The sequence below is a fragment of the Staurois parvus genome, unplaced genomic scaffold (assembly GCF_062004578.1).
Source record: "Staurois parvus isolate SC_StPar_1 unplaced genomic scaffold, SC_StPar_1.0 ptg000390l, whole genome shotgun sequence".
In the NCBI taxonomy this organism is placed as follows: Eukaryota; Metazoa; Chordata; class Amphibia; order Anura; family Ranidae; genus Staurois; species Staurois parvus.
In genome coordinates, this window is record NW_028318186.1 from 4899724 (window position 1) to 4918195 (window position 18472).

The 18472-nt window shown below is 39.9% G+C and overlaps 2 protein-coding genes across 3 annotated transcripts in view; both read left to right on the top strand.

Moving 5' to 3' along the window:
* The window catches only part of LOC149455631 (cytochrome P450 2K1-like), a 41480-nt gene extending 38993 nt beyond the window's left edge, over positions 1–2487 (top strand). Inside the window, exon 10 of the mRNA XM_089686016.1 lies at positions 1842–2487. Coding sequence (XP_089542142.1) covers positions 1842–2020 — 179 coding nt within the window. The 3' untranslated portion in view covers positions 2021–2487. The remainder of the gene's footprint in view (positions 1–1841) is intronic.
* A 6876-nt stretch (positions 2488–9363) lies between these two features.
* Positions 9364–18472, top strand: part of LOC149455632 (cytochrome P450 2K1-like) — a 55749-nt gene continuing 46640 nt past the window's right edge. For both annotated transcript variants that reach the window (XM_089686017.1, XM_089686018.1), the window contains exons 1-2: positions 9364–9410; positions 12294–12489. In XM_089686017.1, the coding sequence (XP_089542143.1) occupies positions 12307–12489 (183 nt within the window). In that variant the 5' untranslated portion in view covers positions 9364–9410; positions 12294–12306. The remainder of the gene's footprint in view (positions 9411–12293; positions 12490–18472) is intronic.

The following is an 18472-nucleotide window of genomic DNA, read 5'->3' on the forward strand; positions in this document are numbered from 1 at the left end:
CCAAGTATGAAATATTAGTTAACAAAACATGCTCTTTTTTTTTTCTTTTTACACAAGAGTTCTAAATTGCCTGTAGATTCAATGGATCTCCTCTTTGATATCTTAATTATCCTATAAAAGACGTAAAAGTTTCAAAATGTTTACGCAGTCATTCACTGTAACTAAATCCCATTCCCAATCTTCAAGGCCCACAGATGCTGTTTACACCCATTTTTTAAATATCTACTTCTGATGAAGACAACTGACAAAGTGTCCCCAAAAACATTGTATAAGAATTGCCACTAAACAAAAGTGAAAGTGATAATTTGATGTGTGGACACCATTATTTGTTTTTTCTTTTTCTTTTCTTGGTTAGGATTCTTCTGCATTTCCCATTCTCGTCCTGATGTGCATTTGTTATTGAGTCTACACGCTTTGCTTTGCATGAACCTGTAAGCAGGTTGAAATTAGTTAAATAAGTGCTGCCCTGGATGAGATGGTTAGGGGTTAATGTTTTAACCTGGTTCTTTAGCTTTTGGCCGGTTATCTCTTAGTCCTACCCTCTGAGTCTGTAATATAAAATAAGGACAGTGGCTCAGAAGATTGATTCCCCAAGGAGGTCTGAAAGCTAGGGGTCCATATAAAAGAACCCCATATGGGAGAGGACCAGAGAGCTATACCCGGGGTGAATACAAGAATGTCTCTCTCTACTTCCTGGATGTAAAGTTGTCAGAACTTGGGGTTCATCCCAAAGACACCAACTGCTGGAGAATGCCTCTGACTCTGTAATTACATGGACTCCATCTGTGCAGGTATGCCTGGACAGCACATAGCCTGATTAGGATTAAGGATTAGGGAAAAGACTGTGTCATGCTCTGTATTGTCTACATTTTATTCAGTAAAACATTGAAACTTTGCCTTTTGCCTGATCTGAAGTTACGCAAAGCGATGTAATGCAAGTAACCTGTAAAACTTTGCACTTAGTCTACAGTTTGGGTCACTAGCACATGGGGTATGAAGAGTCAGCACGTCAAGAATCATTCTAGTGCAATTTATACATGTGGTTGCTGTGTGTACCAGAAAGTACAGTCAGCAATCAGCCTGTTGGAAATGTGTATCTGTTGTAGGTGGATATGCCTCTAGCCGTGAGGGAGATGTTGTCGGCACTCCCGATGCCTCATTCCATCTCCCATAGCAACCATAACAAAACTGCACTGCAGAGGTCCCCATCCTGTACAGAGGTATGGAGGTTAAATAGTTAAAGTTAAGTGCACATTGGAGCCCGCGCTATCACTGAGGGGTTCCATGCTGCTACTGGGGTAGGTAGTGAGAAATGTTGGGCTGGTGGCTGTGGTCAATATTTTGTACGGCCCGCCTAATTGCAAGCTACAGTTGAAAGATGTAAATTTACATGGGAACCTGAGAGTAACTGAAGAACAGTTGTTGAGCAAGTGTACATGGTGTATATTCATCTCTAAGAGAAGAGGCTTGCCTTAAGGTTCAGTATTTCCTGACGGCAACCTCAGCTTTGTCCCAGGGCATTGGTGAAAATGGCACAAAGTAAAGGTACCCCATGTTTGTGAAGTAGAGTGATCCTTTCTCAGGTGCCTAGTGTAGCCCAGAAGCACCCACCCCGAGGTAGGCCTCTCATGTTTTCCAAACTTTGTGCCCAATGAGTTAATTGGGACATATGGAGGATGTGACCATTATCCCATCAGCCCTACCGTTGCAACAAACCCATTTATTAAACATGTAATCTCAAACGTTTTCATGCATCATTAACATATCTGACCCTTTTTTTTCTCCAACATATAGCAGAACAACACGTTTTTACATTGTAAATGTGCATTTGTGTTTTCTAGGTAAGAGAAGTTGTGCTGGGGAGACCTTGGCTAAAATGGAGCTATTCATATTCTTTACCACACTGCTGCAAAACTTTACCTTTAAAGCTCCTCATGGAGCAAAGCTTGACCTCACCCCTGCACTTGGATTCACAACTCCTCCAAAGATCCATGACATTTGTGCTGAACCTCGCACCTGACAAGAAAGGACAATGAATACAGCATTCAAAGGTGTAATTGGAAACCACGCAACCCCATGAAAACTCAGAAAAAATATATTTACTGTTTTTTCAAATTTTTGTTGTAAATAGCAACAATTTTGAGAATGGTACAGAAGAAAGCTTAATATGAAAGTAAATGTTAAATTATACATCTATGTTTCTGACAGGAAACACAGAAATGTATTTATGAAAAACAAAATAACAAGAATCATTCTAGCCCAACGATAGAATAAAGACTAAACTGTGAATTGATAATAAATGATTGATGATGATTATACTGTAGATGTTAGATGATGAAGATAGTAGAAATGACTAAATCCAACAACATAAAATAAAGTATTTATAATTACAATATAAAAATTGAAAAAGCTGTTTATAATTTTGGTTCTTTTAGTGGAATATGCTGTTTTTAAATTCCAAATAAAAGTTAATGGTCCGGCACCTTACAGTTTGTGATATTTTGGTGTGTTTAGCTTAGGATTCAGCATGACTACTGACAGGAGAGCAGTAATAAAAGCTTGCAGTGCTGGATGGTAGGCTCAAATGGGGCTTTCTCTATGGGAGGAGAACAGGAGCTGAAGCCATGTTTTACTCATCTCAATCACATTATGTAACAGGGAGTTGGTGTCTGTGTGCAGATGGCCACCATTTCATTGAGGTCTACTAGAGCCTGACAAGTCGATCCTTTCTGTCTTGCACCAGTCTATTCACATGGTGCCACAGCTTTTGGGGGCATTCAATAGGCACTATTTTTATTGTTTTGGGCTACATATGTAAGTATACTCAGTTAACCTGCCACAGTGATTGATTTTTGTCTCAGGAGCTGGAAAATCTCTTTAAGAGAGTTCATCCTTGATGCACACAGTGGGCTGATTTTTTGGAGGAATTGTGCAAACATATAAATGCATTGATGGGTAGGCCTTTGTCTGAAGTAGTTGACATTTCTAGGCATACTACATTTGCAAGCAGACCACCTTATATAACACCCAGGTGTGATGCTCAAGTGTGAAGAAGGCCTTAGGGCCAGTTCACACTACATGCTTTTCAGTTGCTTTCTTTCTGCATCCAAAAAGCACAGAAAGAAGGTTATAATAAATAAATAAATAAATATGGTTGTCAATGTCATAGTTCACATCAGAGCTTGCAGTCCCAGCGCATTTCTGTTGCAGAAAAAAAAGTAGAACATGTTGCATTTTTTCTGCACAGAACTGTACTGGAACGCGGTAAAACACATCAAAAACGTACTGGAATGCACATGTTCCTATTTAAATTAAAGAAAAAGAGAGGGGGGGGGGCATACTGGAATGCATCAAAAACGCACTGAAAAGCGTCAAAAACATGTCAAAGATGTGCATACGGAAATGCATCCAGGCTGCATTTCTATAGTGTGAACCGGCCCTTAAACCTAAAGTCAAGCTTTTGGGTATGAAGGATGCCTAGGTCATTCATTACATTACATTACATCGAGTTTATATAGCGCCAAAGGGTTTGCTCAAAGCTGTACAATACAGGGGGGGGACAATACATGAAACAGTACAGCAACAACAAACAGCACACGAGTGGTTCGAGGGCCCTACTCTTTCGAGCTTACAATCTAGGAGGGAGGGGGTAGTAGTACAGGAGGAAGTGGCTGTGGGGATGGAGTGGTAGGAGGAATGAAGGAGAACCCACTTTCTGTGAGCCCAGGACATCATGAACCCATTCCTTGGAGGTACATCATCAAGCCACTATGGACTCACAGTAGAATGCTGTTGAGAACAACATCACAACTCATTAGTTTTCTGTAGCATTCTGGAACAAGCCCACTGCTGCAGCCTTCAAGGGGGGGGGGGGGGGCTGGTTGTTGTAATTGGACTTTAAAACTTCGGCTAAGTTGGCATTACTATCTGTAACTTGATTGGGGGTAATGCCCTTTACTTTTGCTTCTTGTAAGGCCTGAATTAAAAAAACAAGAGAATGGGGGTTACTGTAATAGGAGTGCACAGACTATAATATAAACCTCACATTCCACCACTCTACTATAAAAAGTAATTTGTATCCTTCCTGACTTTTCTGGATATATTTTTCATTGTTCCTGTCCGTGTGACTGTACCTTCTGTCATCTGATTGGGAAGTGAGGAGAACGATTCCCAATGGGGGCACATACAAAATGGGGAAAAATTGGCTTTAAAGTAATTGTAAGCCCTTACATATACCAAGTGAAGTGACTGGTTTCAGGTGATACACAGAGATAAAACAAATCCTTCTACATAAGTTGTACTTCTTTATCTACAGCCACCTGTCTCCTACATCCATTCAAAGTGCAGAATATACACAGGATCTCTCAGCTTTGAAAAGCAGGGGGTAGGGAGCTGAAGTTACATCAGTGAGGAGAGTTCTGAGAGCTGATGGGAGGGAGGGGAAACATCCCCTTCACACAGCACACAGGAACAGAGCTGAAGCTGTCAATCTGCTGGAGGTCCCTCCCCTGTCACCATTTTTCTCTTGACATCAGGAAAACTCATTAGAAGTGACTAATGCCTATGATGAATGAGGCAGCAGAAAGAAATTACACTTAGTGTTCTGGATCGAGACAAGTACACACTATAGAGGGATATGTTTTGCACATATTTCATGTCTGGGATGCCTCTGATTTTTATATTGTTCCTTCTGGAATGGTCTTTCAAATCTACTAGCTTGGTTTTGATGCAGGTGATGTCATCTTCCCGTTCATTATGCACATCTACCCACTCATTAAAGGTGTCTGCAAATTCCCCCATTTTGTTTTCAATATGTAGCACTCTATCATTAACCTCATTAATATCAGATTTGAATTGTTGAACCAAGGTTAAAATATCAATGTGGATAGTGCTTCTCAGTGATACCAGCATGTAACTTAAGGTGGTGTCTAAGACTGGCTGATTGGTGGTAGGAAAAGAAAGTATGGATTCTGCTAATTCCTTGTGTCTTCCAATGAAAGGTCTGAGGCACTCACGTCTATTGGAGCAGATGCAGGAGACAGCCTTTGTCTTGCTTTGGCTGGGCTTGTGGTATTGGATGAAGCCTGGGAAGTGGGGCTGCTATGCTGTGGCTGCTTAGTGTATGAGCCTCTAGCACTGTGTCCCTTCTCCTCTTTCCCTGGAACATGTCTGTGCTGCAGAAATGAAGGACTGCCACTGCCATCTTGGCTGTGAGGATGGAGCTGCTGTGTAAAAAAAATCTGTCAGCCGGCCTGGTTGTCCACGTTCTTTTCTCTTTCTGGACATGCTTGTTAATGTTGCCCGGTGCTCTACAGCAGAAAACCACCACTTTATGAAGCTTCAGATCGCTGTAATGTGCCCCGACATGCTTCCCACATGTAGAGCTCTGCAATCAAGCGGCCACGTCTTCCGCGCGCCAGCCCTCATATTTCATGTCTGAGGCTTACGACCACTTTAACTATTTGTAGTTTTCAATCTGTATGATTTTCTTTAGATTTCCCCACAAATATGTTGTGCAATATCCTACCCGAGGAGTATATCTCTATCCATTGAGGTAGTCCATCACACTCTAAAGTTGATGGTAGATTTAAAAGATATAGTACTAGCAGATTCTATATATTACCAATTTTTTCCAATTTCCCTATTCTGGTACATTCTATTACTATTATATGCTGTTTTACTACCCTGTAGGTATGTGTGGGAACTTTGCTCAAAAAGGCCTGAGTAGAATAGTTTTGCCAATAGTTGAGAGGTGACATGATCTGTAAAAGTAGTGTAATTGTAGATATAATACTCTCAATATGCAACGCTCCTAAAATGAAAAAAAAAAAAGATATGTCCTAAAACGTCATTGCAAGGAAACATCAGGGTGGAGCTACTGGAAGTGACCTCATTCTGCTGGAGACACCTGGAAGTGGTGAGATACCATGATGATTGGTGAGAAGAACCGAGCTTGCACTAGTTAGAGTGGAGCCAGCTTGTAATACTATAGAACTGTGAAACCCGGGTGCATGGTGGAATGCACTGATAAATGTGAGCGTATTAGCTAGTGGTTTTATCACTGATGTGTTATTAAGTTGCTTAAATAAAAAGGTTTTACACTGTTGGAGTTTTTCTCCCTTCTGATTTTATGGCAAACCTGATGATACTGTGAGAAAGGAGTGGTGCCGTCCTGGGTTTTAATCCCTCAAGGGAAAAAGTGCATACAGACCTACTCTATTGCGGGGGGTCAGGGTTGTCTGGTGAGTTCTTCAGTGTATTGGTGGTACACAATGGTGGAGTGAAGTACTGAAGACTCACTATTTTTCAAGAATTACTATGATGCAAGTTATATTGTTGTTTTTGCACACTTTGTACAGAGCACTTTATGCACTGAAGAAAATATCATATATTGACAAGGACATTTGAATGTTGCACTGTAATGGACACTTATACCGGTGCACTTTAATGGACATTTATATGGTGTTGTGGATAGTGTACTTTACTTACCGGTACCTTTTTATTTATGACCTATATTTTTTAATTTTAGGAGAGCTGTATATTGAGGGTATTATAATTTTGAGTCACTTAGCGTGGGAGTTGATGGTTTAAATAATTGTAGATATAGTTTAATTCTGTGATATCAAAGATACAGTATTCCCTTAACAAGTAATCAGTCATAGACATATGCCCTTAAATTAGCATTGAATGGGCATTGTTTACGTGTGGTGGAGGATGTTTTTGGATATGCACCTTATCACAGTATCCCATTCAACCCACAGGTGTGTGTAAATGTGGTATAAGTAAAATACTACAGTCTTGTTTATCTTTCAAAGCCTTTTGAGCACAAATCAGATGAGTGGAGGAGTGGAAGAAGTTGTCTACTACAAGCTGGAGGACTGGAACGCCACTTCAAAAATTGCTGTTGAATGCGTCTGCTGCACTTTTGAGTAATGCAGGCCATAGATTTGGAAAAAATCTCTCGATTTTTCTTCCTATAAATGAAAAATCGGTTGGTCATAGAGCCAATTAGACCACCAATTACAACAAAAATCGGCGGATAAATTCTTCGTAATTGTTACCTCTATAGGAAATGATGTCATTTTTTGGGCGGAAATGATGTCGTTTGGTGACCTTTGCACTGTGGTTTTGCTCCTTATATATCTATCTTTCAGATGGTTTGGACAAATGATTACTGTATTGTCAATGTAGGTTTTGGCAAAGAATGTCTCCTTTACTTTGACTAATTTATTCCTTCAAGACTACAATGTGATTGCACACATTGTGCATGTTGTATATTATGACTTCTTTACTGAAGATCGGAACAATTAACAATACTTGTATTGTCATATATGTACGCAATGTACAGTGAACAATTTTTTATGGTAAAAAAAGCTGTTATATTTTTTATAATTTTTATAATGAATAAAAAATAATGCTTTTGATACTGTCTACCTACGTGTGTCAATAAAGCTTTGCTGCTTTAAAAGTATATTGCTGTTATTTTTTAAATATATATATATATATATATAAAGTGTTATAGGTGTTAATTGACACCTATCCCCACTCCAGTCGATCCTAAACTCAGCGGCTAGTCTCATCCACCTCACCAACGGCTCCACATCTGCCTCCCACCTCTGCCAATCCCTTCATTGGCTCCCGATTGCCCAACGCATCAAATTCAAACTGCTAACTCTGACCTACAAAGCCATTCACAATGCCGCCCCGAACTACATAACTGATCTGATACCCAAATACTACCCTACCCGTGCCCTCCGCTCCTCACAGGACCTCCTACTCTCTAGATCCCTCGTCTGTTCCTCCCACGCCCTATTGCAGGACTTCTCCAGGACTTCCCCCATCCTCTGGATCTCCCTTCCCCAATCCATCAGACTGTCACCTACCCTCCTCACCTTCAGGCGCACCCTGAAAACCCTCCTCTTCAGGGAAGCCTACCCCAACCTCACCTAACACCCGACCTCACCTAACAACTAACCTCCTCCACTCCTCCCACCACTCCATCCCCCACAGCCATCTCCTCCTGTGCCACCTTCCCCTCCCTCCTAGATTGTAAGCTCGAAAGAGCAGGGCCCTCAAACCCCTCGTGTATTGTATTGTTACTGTCTTGTCTCATGTTCTGTCCCCCTTGCTACTGTACAGCGCTGAGCATACCCTTTGGCGTTAAATAAATACTGTATAATAATAATAGTAATAATTGTGCCATAAATTCTTTTAATTATGGGCTAATTAAGCACAACACATTAAGCATAGTGGATGCGTGTTATTTCTGTACATCAAACACAAAGGTTACAACACAGAAATACATGACATGATGTTCTGTTTACATACTAAAACTTTTGACCTTTCTCCCAGAAAATAAATTTTGTTCCTTGAGAAACTTCCAGGTCATCACACATGCGCATTAATTTGTCGTTTAGAAATTCTGAGAATATTACCATCAATGGGATGAAATTCAGTCGTTTTTATAAAATTTACCAGCAGGACCGATAATCAAAAAGACAAAAAAAAAAACGAAAATCTGCAGACAAAATTACCCATACACGACAAGAATATCGGTGGAGTTTAATGTCGTCCGAAAAATCCCAGGATTTTTCACAAATCTATGGCCTGCATAAGTCAGCCTATACTTCTGGTGAGTTGGCAATTTACCTAAATATACATGAAGAGAAGGATCTAGGATCACCTAAGGAAAATGTCCTTCCTATGAAGTGATTCCTTAAAGGGATTTTTAATTGATCCTATATTTATAAGGGCATTGATACGTTTAGTGAGAAGGTTGTTGGTCTTTCTATTGTAGTATATGTTATTTGGATTTGTTTTTTTTCAAAGCTGCAATTATTATTTATTTTTTTGTGGTATAAGATTTAAGCCTGGTACCACAATGAGAATATCAAGATAAATGATAGTCCTTTTTTTTTTTTTTTTTGCATGCAAGTCTTGTATCGAAAATGAAGAGGTTACTAAAATTACAAACATTTTTGTACGGCAGAATACAACTTTGGAAGTAATGTAATGTATTATAATGTATTTTTTTTTTCATTTCTGAGCATAGCATAATCTTTTTTTTCAAATGAATACTGTACTGATTAAGTGAAAATCATACAAACTAGTATCATACGAGAAAATGTTTTGTGTTTTGTCCCTTCAAATAATTTCGGATGAAAGCTGTGTACTAATGATCCGATAATCATATGATTCATTGGCATAAGACTTGTTTTCTGTCTGCTATCACAAGCCATCTCTTTGTATAAATTGTATACAGGAATTAAAAGCTGTATAGCAGGATTTGAAGTAATTGGAGACGAAAGGTGGAGCTGTCATGAGTAAACACAGGCAGTAGTACAGTAGTAGGCAGTAGTACAAGTAAATTCCAGACTGAGGTATCCTTAGAACAAGAAGGACCAAAAACAGTAAGTGTGAACAAGATGGCATGTTTGCTTGAATGTTCCCCCTTTTTTAATTGACACATTTTTCCAATAGTTAACATTATATTATGGCATAAGGAAGGATACAGAAGGTAGAAGAGTTTGGGAAACATCTTACAATCTTTTAGGCTATAAGGGAGGACACAGATTGGAAAACATCTTACAATCTTTTAGGCTATAAGGGAGGAATACAGAAGGTCAAAGGGCTTGCAATCTATTAGGATATAAATGAGGATACAGAAAATGTAACATTTTACAATATTTTAGTCAATAAGGGAGATATGCATAGGATATAAGAGTTTACAATCTCTTAAGCTGGGTACACACTATAAGAAAATTTAAAGAAAAATCCCATATGAGGACTAGTTATCTGATTGTTAGTATAGTGTTTTTGACAGCAGAGTCAGATTGTTCAGATAAAAAAAAATGAAGGTGCAAGCTAGAAAATGTTTATCGTACGTGAACACAATGTCTGATTTTCGCTCAATGTGTACAGTAATCATACAGAAATAATAAAATAGACAAAAATGTGCTTGATCAGAAACACAGAATCACCCAGGAGAAGGTGGCAGCAAACAGAAATCATACACAAGAAAGAATGTTTGTCTTTGTTACATAGTTAGTTCGGCTGAAAAAAGACAAAAGTCCATCCAGTTCAGCCATAAAAAAAAAAGTTATAATCCTGCACCCACAGTTGATCCAGAGGAAGGCAAAAAAAAAACCAGTAAAGCATGATCCAATTTGCTCCTGCAGGGAAAAAAATTCCTTCCTGATCCCCTGAGAGGAAATTGGATATTCCCTGGATCAACATTACCTATAAATGTTATGAAGGAAGGCCAAGGGCTGGGCCCACAGATTCAGAGGGTACATGATGCCACACAGACAGTGGTTCTTTTAAAATAATTACATTTACTGAACAGTTATAGTGAACATGTAGTTGAGCATACGTAAACAGAATGATAACAGCGCATAACCATACAGTAAGAATAATACTGTCTAACACTAACCCCGTACTTGTGGACTTTTCCCCAATGTCCAGAAAGCAGCCTGGCTGCGCCTGAATGTTCCTGAGCAAGATTTAATGTTGGGGTGCACCCTAAGTATTGCGCAATACTATTTGTAATCCAAAGGAAAGTGGAGTGTGTCTCTTGTAAACTTTCTGGAATATCCAAAATGTCACTGACCACGTGTGGTGCGATGTGGTGCGGCAAAGCCGCACTTACGGTTCCCTGGCAGGCTCTTGGTGCTTTCTCCTGACCCACTCCGGAGCGGACCATACAGTCACTTGTTTCCTGGTCACATTGTGTTGAATCTTCCCTAGGTGCCGTCGCCAGATTCCACTGTGAGCCGTAAATCCTCTTCCAGGCCCCACACAGATTCTCCAGACGTCCTCAGCATCCAACAGCCAGACCCAGACTCCACTTCCTCCTCAGCACAGGAACTCCTCCCCTTCCCATAGAGTTTGTGATGCAGTAAGTCATTTCTTAATTGCAGCTTCAAACCTGCATTTACAGTTCACTATGACCCTTCTGAGGGTCCTACTCGGCCCCTAAATTAGTATTCATTAAACTTTATAGGGTAAATAAGCATTTATCTTGTCTTAGCAAAAGTCCCTACAAAATCGATTCTTGTACTTTGCTGCCATCTACTGACCAAAGAGCATATTGCAGGCACAATATAGTTTAACATTAGATGTCAGCATTAATCCATGCGCCACACCCTTACAGTTATATCCAGTTATATTCTGTGTATCTAAGAAAGAATCCAGGCCTTTTAAAAGCAATCCACTGAGCTGGCCAGAACCAACTCTTGAGGGAGTCTATTCCACATTCTCACAGCTCTTACAGTGAAGAAAAAAGAACAAGTAGTCCATCAAGTCTGTCTGATTTTTTTTTGTACATGTTTTGTATTTTTTTGCTTTTGCGCTTGGTTTTTTTTTTTTTTTTTTATTCGTTAACTTTTTCGTCTGAGTAGAGATGTAAGTTTGTCCCAGGCATGTTTTAAACTACTTACTGTTGACGGACTCATTATCTCTGCTGGAAGTTCATTCCATCAACTGCCCTTTCAGTAAAATAACACTTTATGAAAGCCATGGTGCTTCAGGCATTTAGGGAAGGTAACTTGGGACAGGGGGACCATAACTGTTAACCTGCCTAAAGACTACCTCTTTGGTCTTAATTAAGCTATGGACAATATCTGGTGCTTCAGAGTACAAGGGAGAATTTACCACATGTGACAACACTCAGGTCTAGCATCTAAAAAACATTTTTGCTTTTGTTATAATTTAAGCAAAAGAATGCAGAAATTTATTTAAAGGATCCAAGCTACACAGTCTATGGTTGAATTATTTAAATTTGAAGATGCCATACAAGAAATATCTGATTCCAATGGATTGTGGTTTCCAGTGATTAACTACTAGAAAATGCCTTCACTGATTCTCTTTGGTTATTGCTGCACCTTCAATGTGATCAGTTATGTCTGAGAGCAGAATGTGGGTCCTTCAAATGGTAATTGCATAGAGAGGTTGGTGAGTGCATTTTTAGCAACAGGTTCTGCAATTCAGCTCAGGAAATACAGACTGTCCTAGAATCACCTGTGGAGTTTGAGATTTACAGAGTTAAAATGCATATTGCTTGCCAGATGTGTGTAACATGAGCTAGAAAAATCATGATGATAATTCTCAAAAGTTTCCATAGAATCTCTTTGCTTTTGATTAAATATTTTGGCTCCTATAATCTGTACATACAGAATATAATTACAGCCTACGGAGTTGAATTACTAAAGGAACTCAGACTATGAGTGTATAATAGGACTAAAGTACGTAATTTTATATTTGAAACATTTTTTTTAAAATATTTTTCTTTGTAGGAATTCTGGAGCCATGTTCCTTACTTACCCAACCTCAATTCTTCTGCTGGTTCTGCTCTGTCTTTTTCTGCTGAAGATTACTCGTGGCTCCAAACAGAATGTTTACGCTAATTTCCCACCTGGCCCAAAACCTTTACCCATCATTGGAAACATGCATATTCTGGACCTTAAAAGACCATACAGGACCTTCTTACAGGTATGATGCATTAGTATAGCAATTGAGAATAACAAACATAATAAAAATAATAATAATTAACCACTTGCCTACCGGGCACTTATACCCCCTTCGTGCCCAGGCCAATTTTCAGCTTTCAGTGCTGTCTCAATTTGAATGACAATTGCGCGGTCATGCAACATTGTACGCATATGAAATTTTTATCATTTGTTTCACACACATAGAGGTTTTTTGGTGGTATTTAATCACCACTGGGTGTTTTATTTGTTGAACTGTAAACAAAAAATGAGCAAAAAAAAAGTTTTTTATTTGTTTCTTTTATAAAACTTTGCAAACATGTAATTTTTCTCCTCCACTGATGTGCATTGATGAGGCTGCACTGATAGGCAACACTGATGAGGTGGCATGGATAGACAGCACTGATGGGCACTGATAGGCTGCACTGATGAGGTGGCACTGGGGGGCATTGATGAGGAGGCACTGATGATGGTGCACTGATATGCAGCAATGATGGGCACTGATAGGCAGCACTGATGGGCAACACTGACTGACAGCCCTGACTTGCAGCACTGACTGGCGACCCTGACTGGGTGGCACTGATGGGTGGTACTGATGGGTGACACTGCTGGGGGGCCCTGCTGGGCACTGATGGGTGGCACTGATCATCAGTGCCCTGATGATCAGTGCCGATCTCCTCTGTGACAGCTGCCAGTTATCGGCAATACTTTCTTCAAGCTGTGACAGCGTGAGGAAAATGCTGCCGATAATGGGCAACTGTATTTACACCGTGAACTGTTGTGTCATTGGATGCAGCTGGAAAAAGGCCGCTGTGATTTGCCTTTTACCTCATCACGTGATAAGCTCTCTCCGTAGGACAAAGCGATCACGGAGATCGCCAGGTGCAAGCCCCTGGTGGTGCGTGGGTGGGTGCATTCTGGGAGAACGTGATATGACGCCCTCCCAGAACTGGGTAACCGCGCTGCAGCCGTCATTTGGCTATAGCGCGTTTACCAAGTGGTTAGTATGATAATTATTGTTTTTTTTTTAAAGCATTTTCCCAAAATTTGTTCAAAAAGTCCTCTGTTAGAGGTACGAGGCAAGATGTGTGCAAATTGAGTTGGATTTGCCATGACACTAGTGTATTAAATCCCATTGCCCCCTCTTTCTTGAGTTTTCCTTTTGGCCCTTGGGTTCTTTTAGTTGAATAGCCTTAGCAAAGACGAACTCCAACACAGAAAAACGTTTGATTTTGAAACAACAGCAATAGGTAGATACTGAAGACATCGAGGACTGGAGGACGGTGAAGGTGAATATGAGAAATAAATAATTGTTTAAAAAATGTTCAGTTGTGCAAAATGAAAAAAATTGTATTTTGTTCCAGATTTATTCCTTAAGTCAATCATTTTGTTTCATCATATTTGTTATGTTAGAATGATTCATTTTTGGAATTTATTTTGTATATTTGGATTTGTTTTGTATATCGTTGTTCCAAATCGATTTGTATTTTCGTACGTTATTTTGAAAGATTCAAATTCATTCATTATGTAATTAATTCAGAGACTCGATTGAGACTTTGATGTGACTTGCTTGCAACTTTGGTGCGACGTGCTTGCAACTTTCACCAAAGTAACAAGACAAAAGTGTAACACATATTACTGAACTTACCAAGCCCTCTGAAGTCACAAACAAATTAATATGAATTAATTAGTTGTTTTCCTTATATTTTATGTCGGATTAATTAAAATTCATTACTATTGTGATTCGGAGATTAGGATACATCCAAATTTTTAAATGTCAAAAAATGTCATCCTATTTCATAACAAAACAAATTGCACATATCTACTTGTTACTGCTGTAATTACTTACAATGACTACTTTAAAACGTGCAACATACAGTGTACTTTGTGAATGCTGAGCATGTTTCAAACTTATCTTCCAAACTCCATAAATTGGATTATAGGTGCCTTGGCATTGTGTAAAATAAAAAGACGATTTTATGCTGAGTAAATTGATGTTACGCAGAGCAAATAGATACCTAACATGACAAACTACAGTACTTAAAATTTTCGATTGGTAACAGTTTAGAGTTGCTCAGGAGGTCTAGTGCTAGCATTATTGCTCTCACTATAACGCTCATGGCAATACCTCACCTAATGTGTGGTGTGATCGCCGTTTACATATGCATATGGGACCTATGTATGCACTCACCTTTATGCTTGAATTTTTTTTTTCTTTAATTTTCTTTAATTTTTTTTTTATACTCTTTGTACTGCTTTTATTGTTTTAAAAAGGGATTAAAAATATCCCTTGTTATAGTATGCACAGTGACAGGTACTCTTTACTGAAACATCTGGGGTCTATTATACCCCAGATCTATCCCCTGCCCTTAAAGGCATCTAATCAAACTGAGATTGGTTTGCTCACATGCTGTTACAAGCCCATAATGGCTTGTAAATAAAAAAATGAAACCTTGAAGTTACAAAGTCCTTGTCGCTTACAGTTTCACAGACCATAGAGGTCATTGGGAAGCTTCCCTTACAAATTTATCTTTATGGTCAAATGGAAAAACCGCCGGCTTCAGTTCCAGGCTTCCAAGTGGAACAGTAGAGCCTGGAAAGGCAGCAGAAGGTGGGGGGAGGGAGGACCTTTTTCACCACATGTAATGGGATCCAGCAGTTCTACAGCTACTTGAATCACTTTAACATGATTCAGCATTGTTGACTGAAAAGATTGAACCCAGGGGTGCAGCCATGCCCCTGTATAACAACTTCAACCCAAGGACTAGCGAGGCTGGGCTTAAAATAACTAGCTCCTCCATTCATATGTAGCACCCTTCTAGTCAGCTAGGGGGAGCAAGACTCCAGTGATTAGCAAGGAGGGCTGGATAGCAGCCTCAGTGTAATAGCTACCACGGTCAAATTTTGGTCAGGCTTGAGAGGCTGTGCAGACCAGCCCTCTGGAATTTCTCCCAGCTCTATAATTTTGTCTAGACCCAATGAGTGGAGCTGAGGAGTGGCTGGCCTGTACTCTTGTAGGATCCTGACCAAACAGGAGGCTTGGCAAGGGGTTAGGACAACTTTTAAGTGTAAGAAATCCTGGTCAGCTGCAGGAGAGTTGGAGGAGAGTGGGAGGAGGAGTTGGTTGGAAGATAAAGAGGATGTGAGCCTCATGGCTGGAGCCTGTGAGGGGGCTCAGATAGAGAGGGGCTTACCTACAGGCAGTGGAACTTGGAAGGAGGAAATCTCAGACCATCATACCCTCAGAGCAAGGACCACTTGTGTAGCAGGGAAGGAGCAGCCCAACTAGAAGGCCTAGTAGCTGCTCACCAACCCACCAGCCACACAGGAGAAGGACTGAGTGAGTAAACCTGCACCCCCTGGGCCAGAAAGGGGAAGGAGGCACTCTAGTTGGAAGCTGGATTAGCCTGCCACCCAGGACTTTTTCACTAAACTTGTGGAAGACACTAGATCCCCTGCTCAGGGATTCCTCCACACAGCTGGGTAAAGAAGAATATTTATCTGGGGTTTCGGCTAGTACCACAGGAGATGCTTGCTAGCTCTCCAAAAGAGACTGCTTTGCTGTAAAGACTTGTAAATAGTTCCAGGAAGTTGTCATTGGTTTCTCAGTTCCATTAGGCATTCCATACACCCTTTACCCCTTTCAAGTTGAAAATTCTGAATAAAACCAGAAACAAGCTCAAGGACTGGTCAATCCCTCTTGTCAATGTAGAAATGCATGTTGCCTGGCTGTGCAGGGCTATAGGGGGACCCAAAACTACTGCAACTCCTAAAGGGGCAGTGCTACACATAGAAGCCATTGCTAAAGCTTCTATGAATGAAACGTGTCTATAAATGAAGGGGACCTCTCAATCATATGCCTGTTCTTTATTCATAGATCCTGTTTCTTTCATAGAAGGTGTAGTAATGGCCTATGTGAATGGAGGAGCTGGGCAGAAAGGTGGAGCATAGTTGGGCACTCTTGATGAGAGCCTGTGACAGTGCCACAGTTCTATTAACTCCCACTGCACCAGAAGACTATGGCAGTGGGGGTGGAGGAGGGGTATTGGAGGATGGAATATTTCTACTGACCTAGAGGACAGAAGCACAAGGGGCACATCACACTGAAGGTAAGGAACGCTCTTGATCATATTTTGAATTTTTTTTGTTGGATTTAAACACCACAAACAAGATTTGATGTTCCATTCATTATAAACATTCCTAAATTATTTCCAAGAGCATGTGCTATTGAGACATTGTACTCAACCTAATCACTTTTGCCTCCGATTTTACATTCCCTTTGTATATCTCACAATTTTTTTGAAAAGTACTTTTTGCCGAAATGTCAAGTAAGGAATGTATTTAAAATGCATAAAACAATTACTTTTTGAAGTATAAATGTGCTGAACCAAAAAAGTGCCCTTTTTGGAATAAAGAAATATTAAAAACCTAGGGATATCCTTTGGAAGTTGCAGAGAGGTCTCAACTATTTTTGCAATTATATTGATGTAGCTCAGCAAATCCAGAAAGATCTGGAACAAAGAAGAGAAAAGGATTTTATATTCAGAATTTTGTACAATAAAATGTAATCCTTTTCATTTTCAATAATTTGTATTCAATATTTCAAAAAGTACAAAAATCCAGCATTTGCAGTTTTAACATAGTGCACGTTGGCTGCACACCAGGGTATAAAACTTTATTGCGAACATGTACCCTCTTTCGATGTAAACACAATTTATCCTCACACGCATAATAGAAATTCAAAAAGCTAAGCAATGAGGATAAGAAAATTCTGACTCAGCCATATCTCGTCCCTTCGGAGATATCCAAAATATTTGGGAGGGCACTGAGGAAATGCAGCAAGATTGCTAAAGTGAGTCCCCCCTCCCATTATATAATCCAATGGATGAAGGGTAACATACAAAAATTGTACACAGGACTTACATGGGCCCACTTTACACCCCTGAGCGCAGGTCAAAATTTAACTCACACTCAACTGTAAATCTCCACAATTGGCCCAAGGGCGGTATAGGAGAGTAAATGCAAAGGAATATTTAGGAAGAAAGTAGACTTCAGAGAGAGGAAAGACAAAGTAAGAAGTACACCCTATCCTGATGAAAAACTCCAAGGCAAACACATCTCATAAGCCATCTGAAAGGTATTTGATCCAGGGATCCCAGATTTTGCCAAAAAATGCAAGCTTATCATTCAAGATCACTGACAGATGTTCATTATTCATAATCCATGATTTTGGACTGTAGTAGTTTGAATAGGATTACAGGGGATTTTCAATACCTAGCAATGGAAATTCTGGCGACTACAAATATGAACACTATAAGCCTCCTTGTGTGTCTTGGAGTCCCCTGCACTGGTGACTTAATGAGGTTCACTGGAGTGAGCGAGTAGATAAAGTTATAAGTACGAATCCAGAACTTCCTCACTTTTGGGCAAGTCCACCAAATATGGAACATAGTACCATCTAGGTCACAACCTCTAGAGCACTGCAGAGAAGCACCTGGGACATAGGACGCCAGTCTCGTTGACACCATTTACCATAGTATAGATTTCTTCAATCAAAGAAGAGTTAATATATAATTTGAAAATTGAATCCTTTCAAAGAAAAACTTTGTTGTGGTTTCAGCTGCAAAAAAGTCCCATGGGAGAATGTTCTTTTTTCAGTTATTTGGGGATGTGGCAGCCTTTTGGCTCATACGTGGTCCACTTACTTTGTATGTTCTGGATGTTTTCTTTCTTGTGCTTTTAAGGGTCATCATTATTGCTGATCATTATTCATTAGTAATTATTGTTATTTATTGAACTGGATTTTGTATTAAAAGACTGCAATGTCCATTAAACTCCACTCCTGTGTGGTCTATGTTTGCATGGCGTGATAGAAGTAGTAAGGGTGGTTGTTGCCTAGTTGTAGCAGTGGCAGGCTCGCTCTGAAATACCCTTGTCATGATCTGAAGCAGCACTTTTAGTTTTGCTGGTCAGATGGCATATTAGTG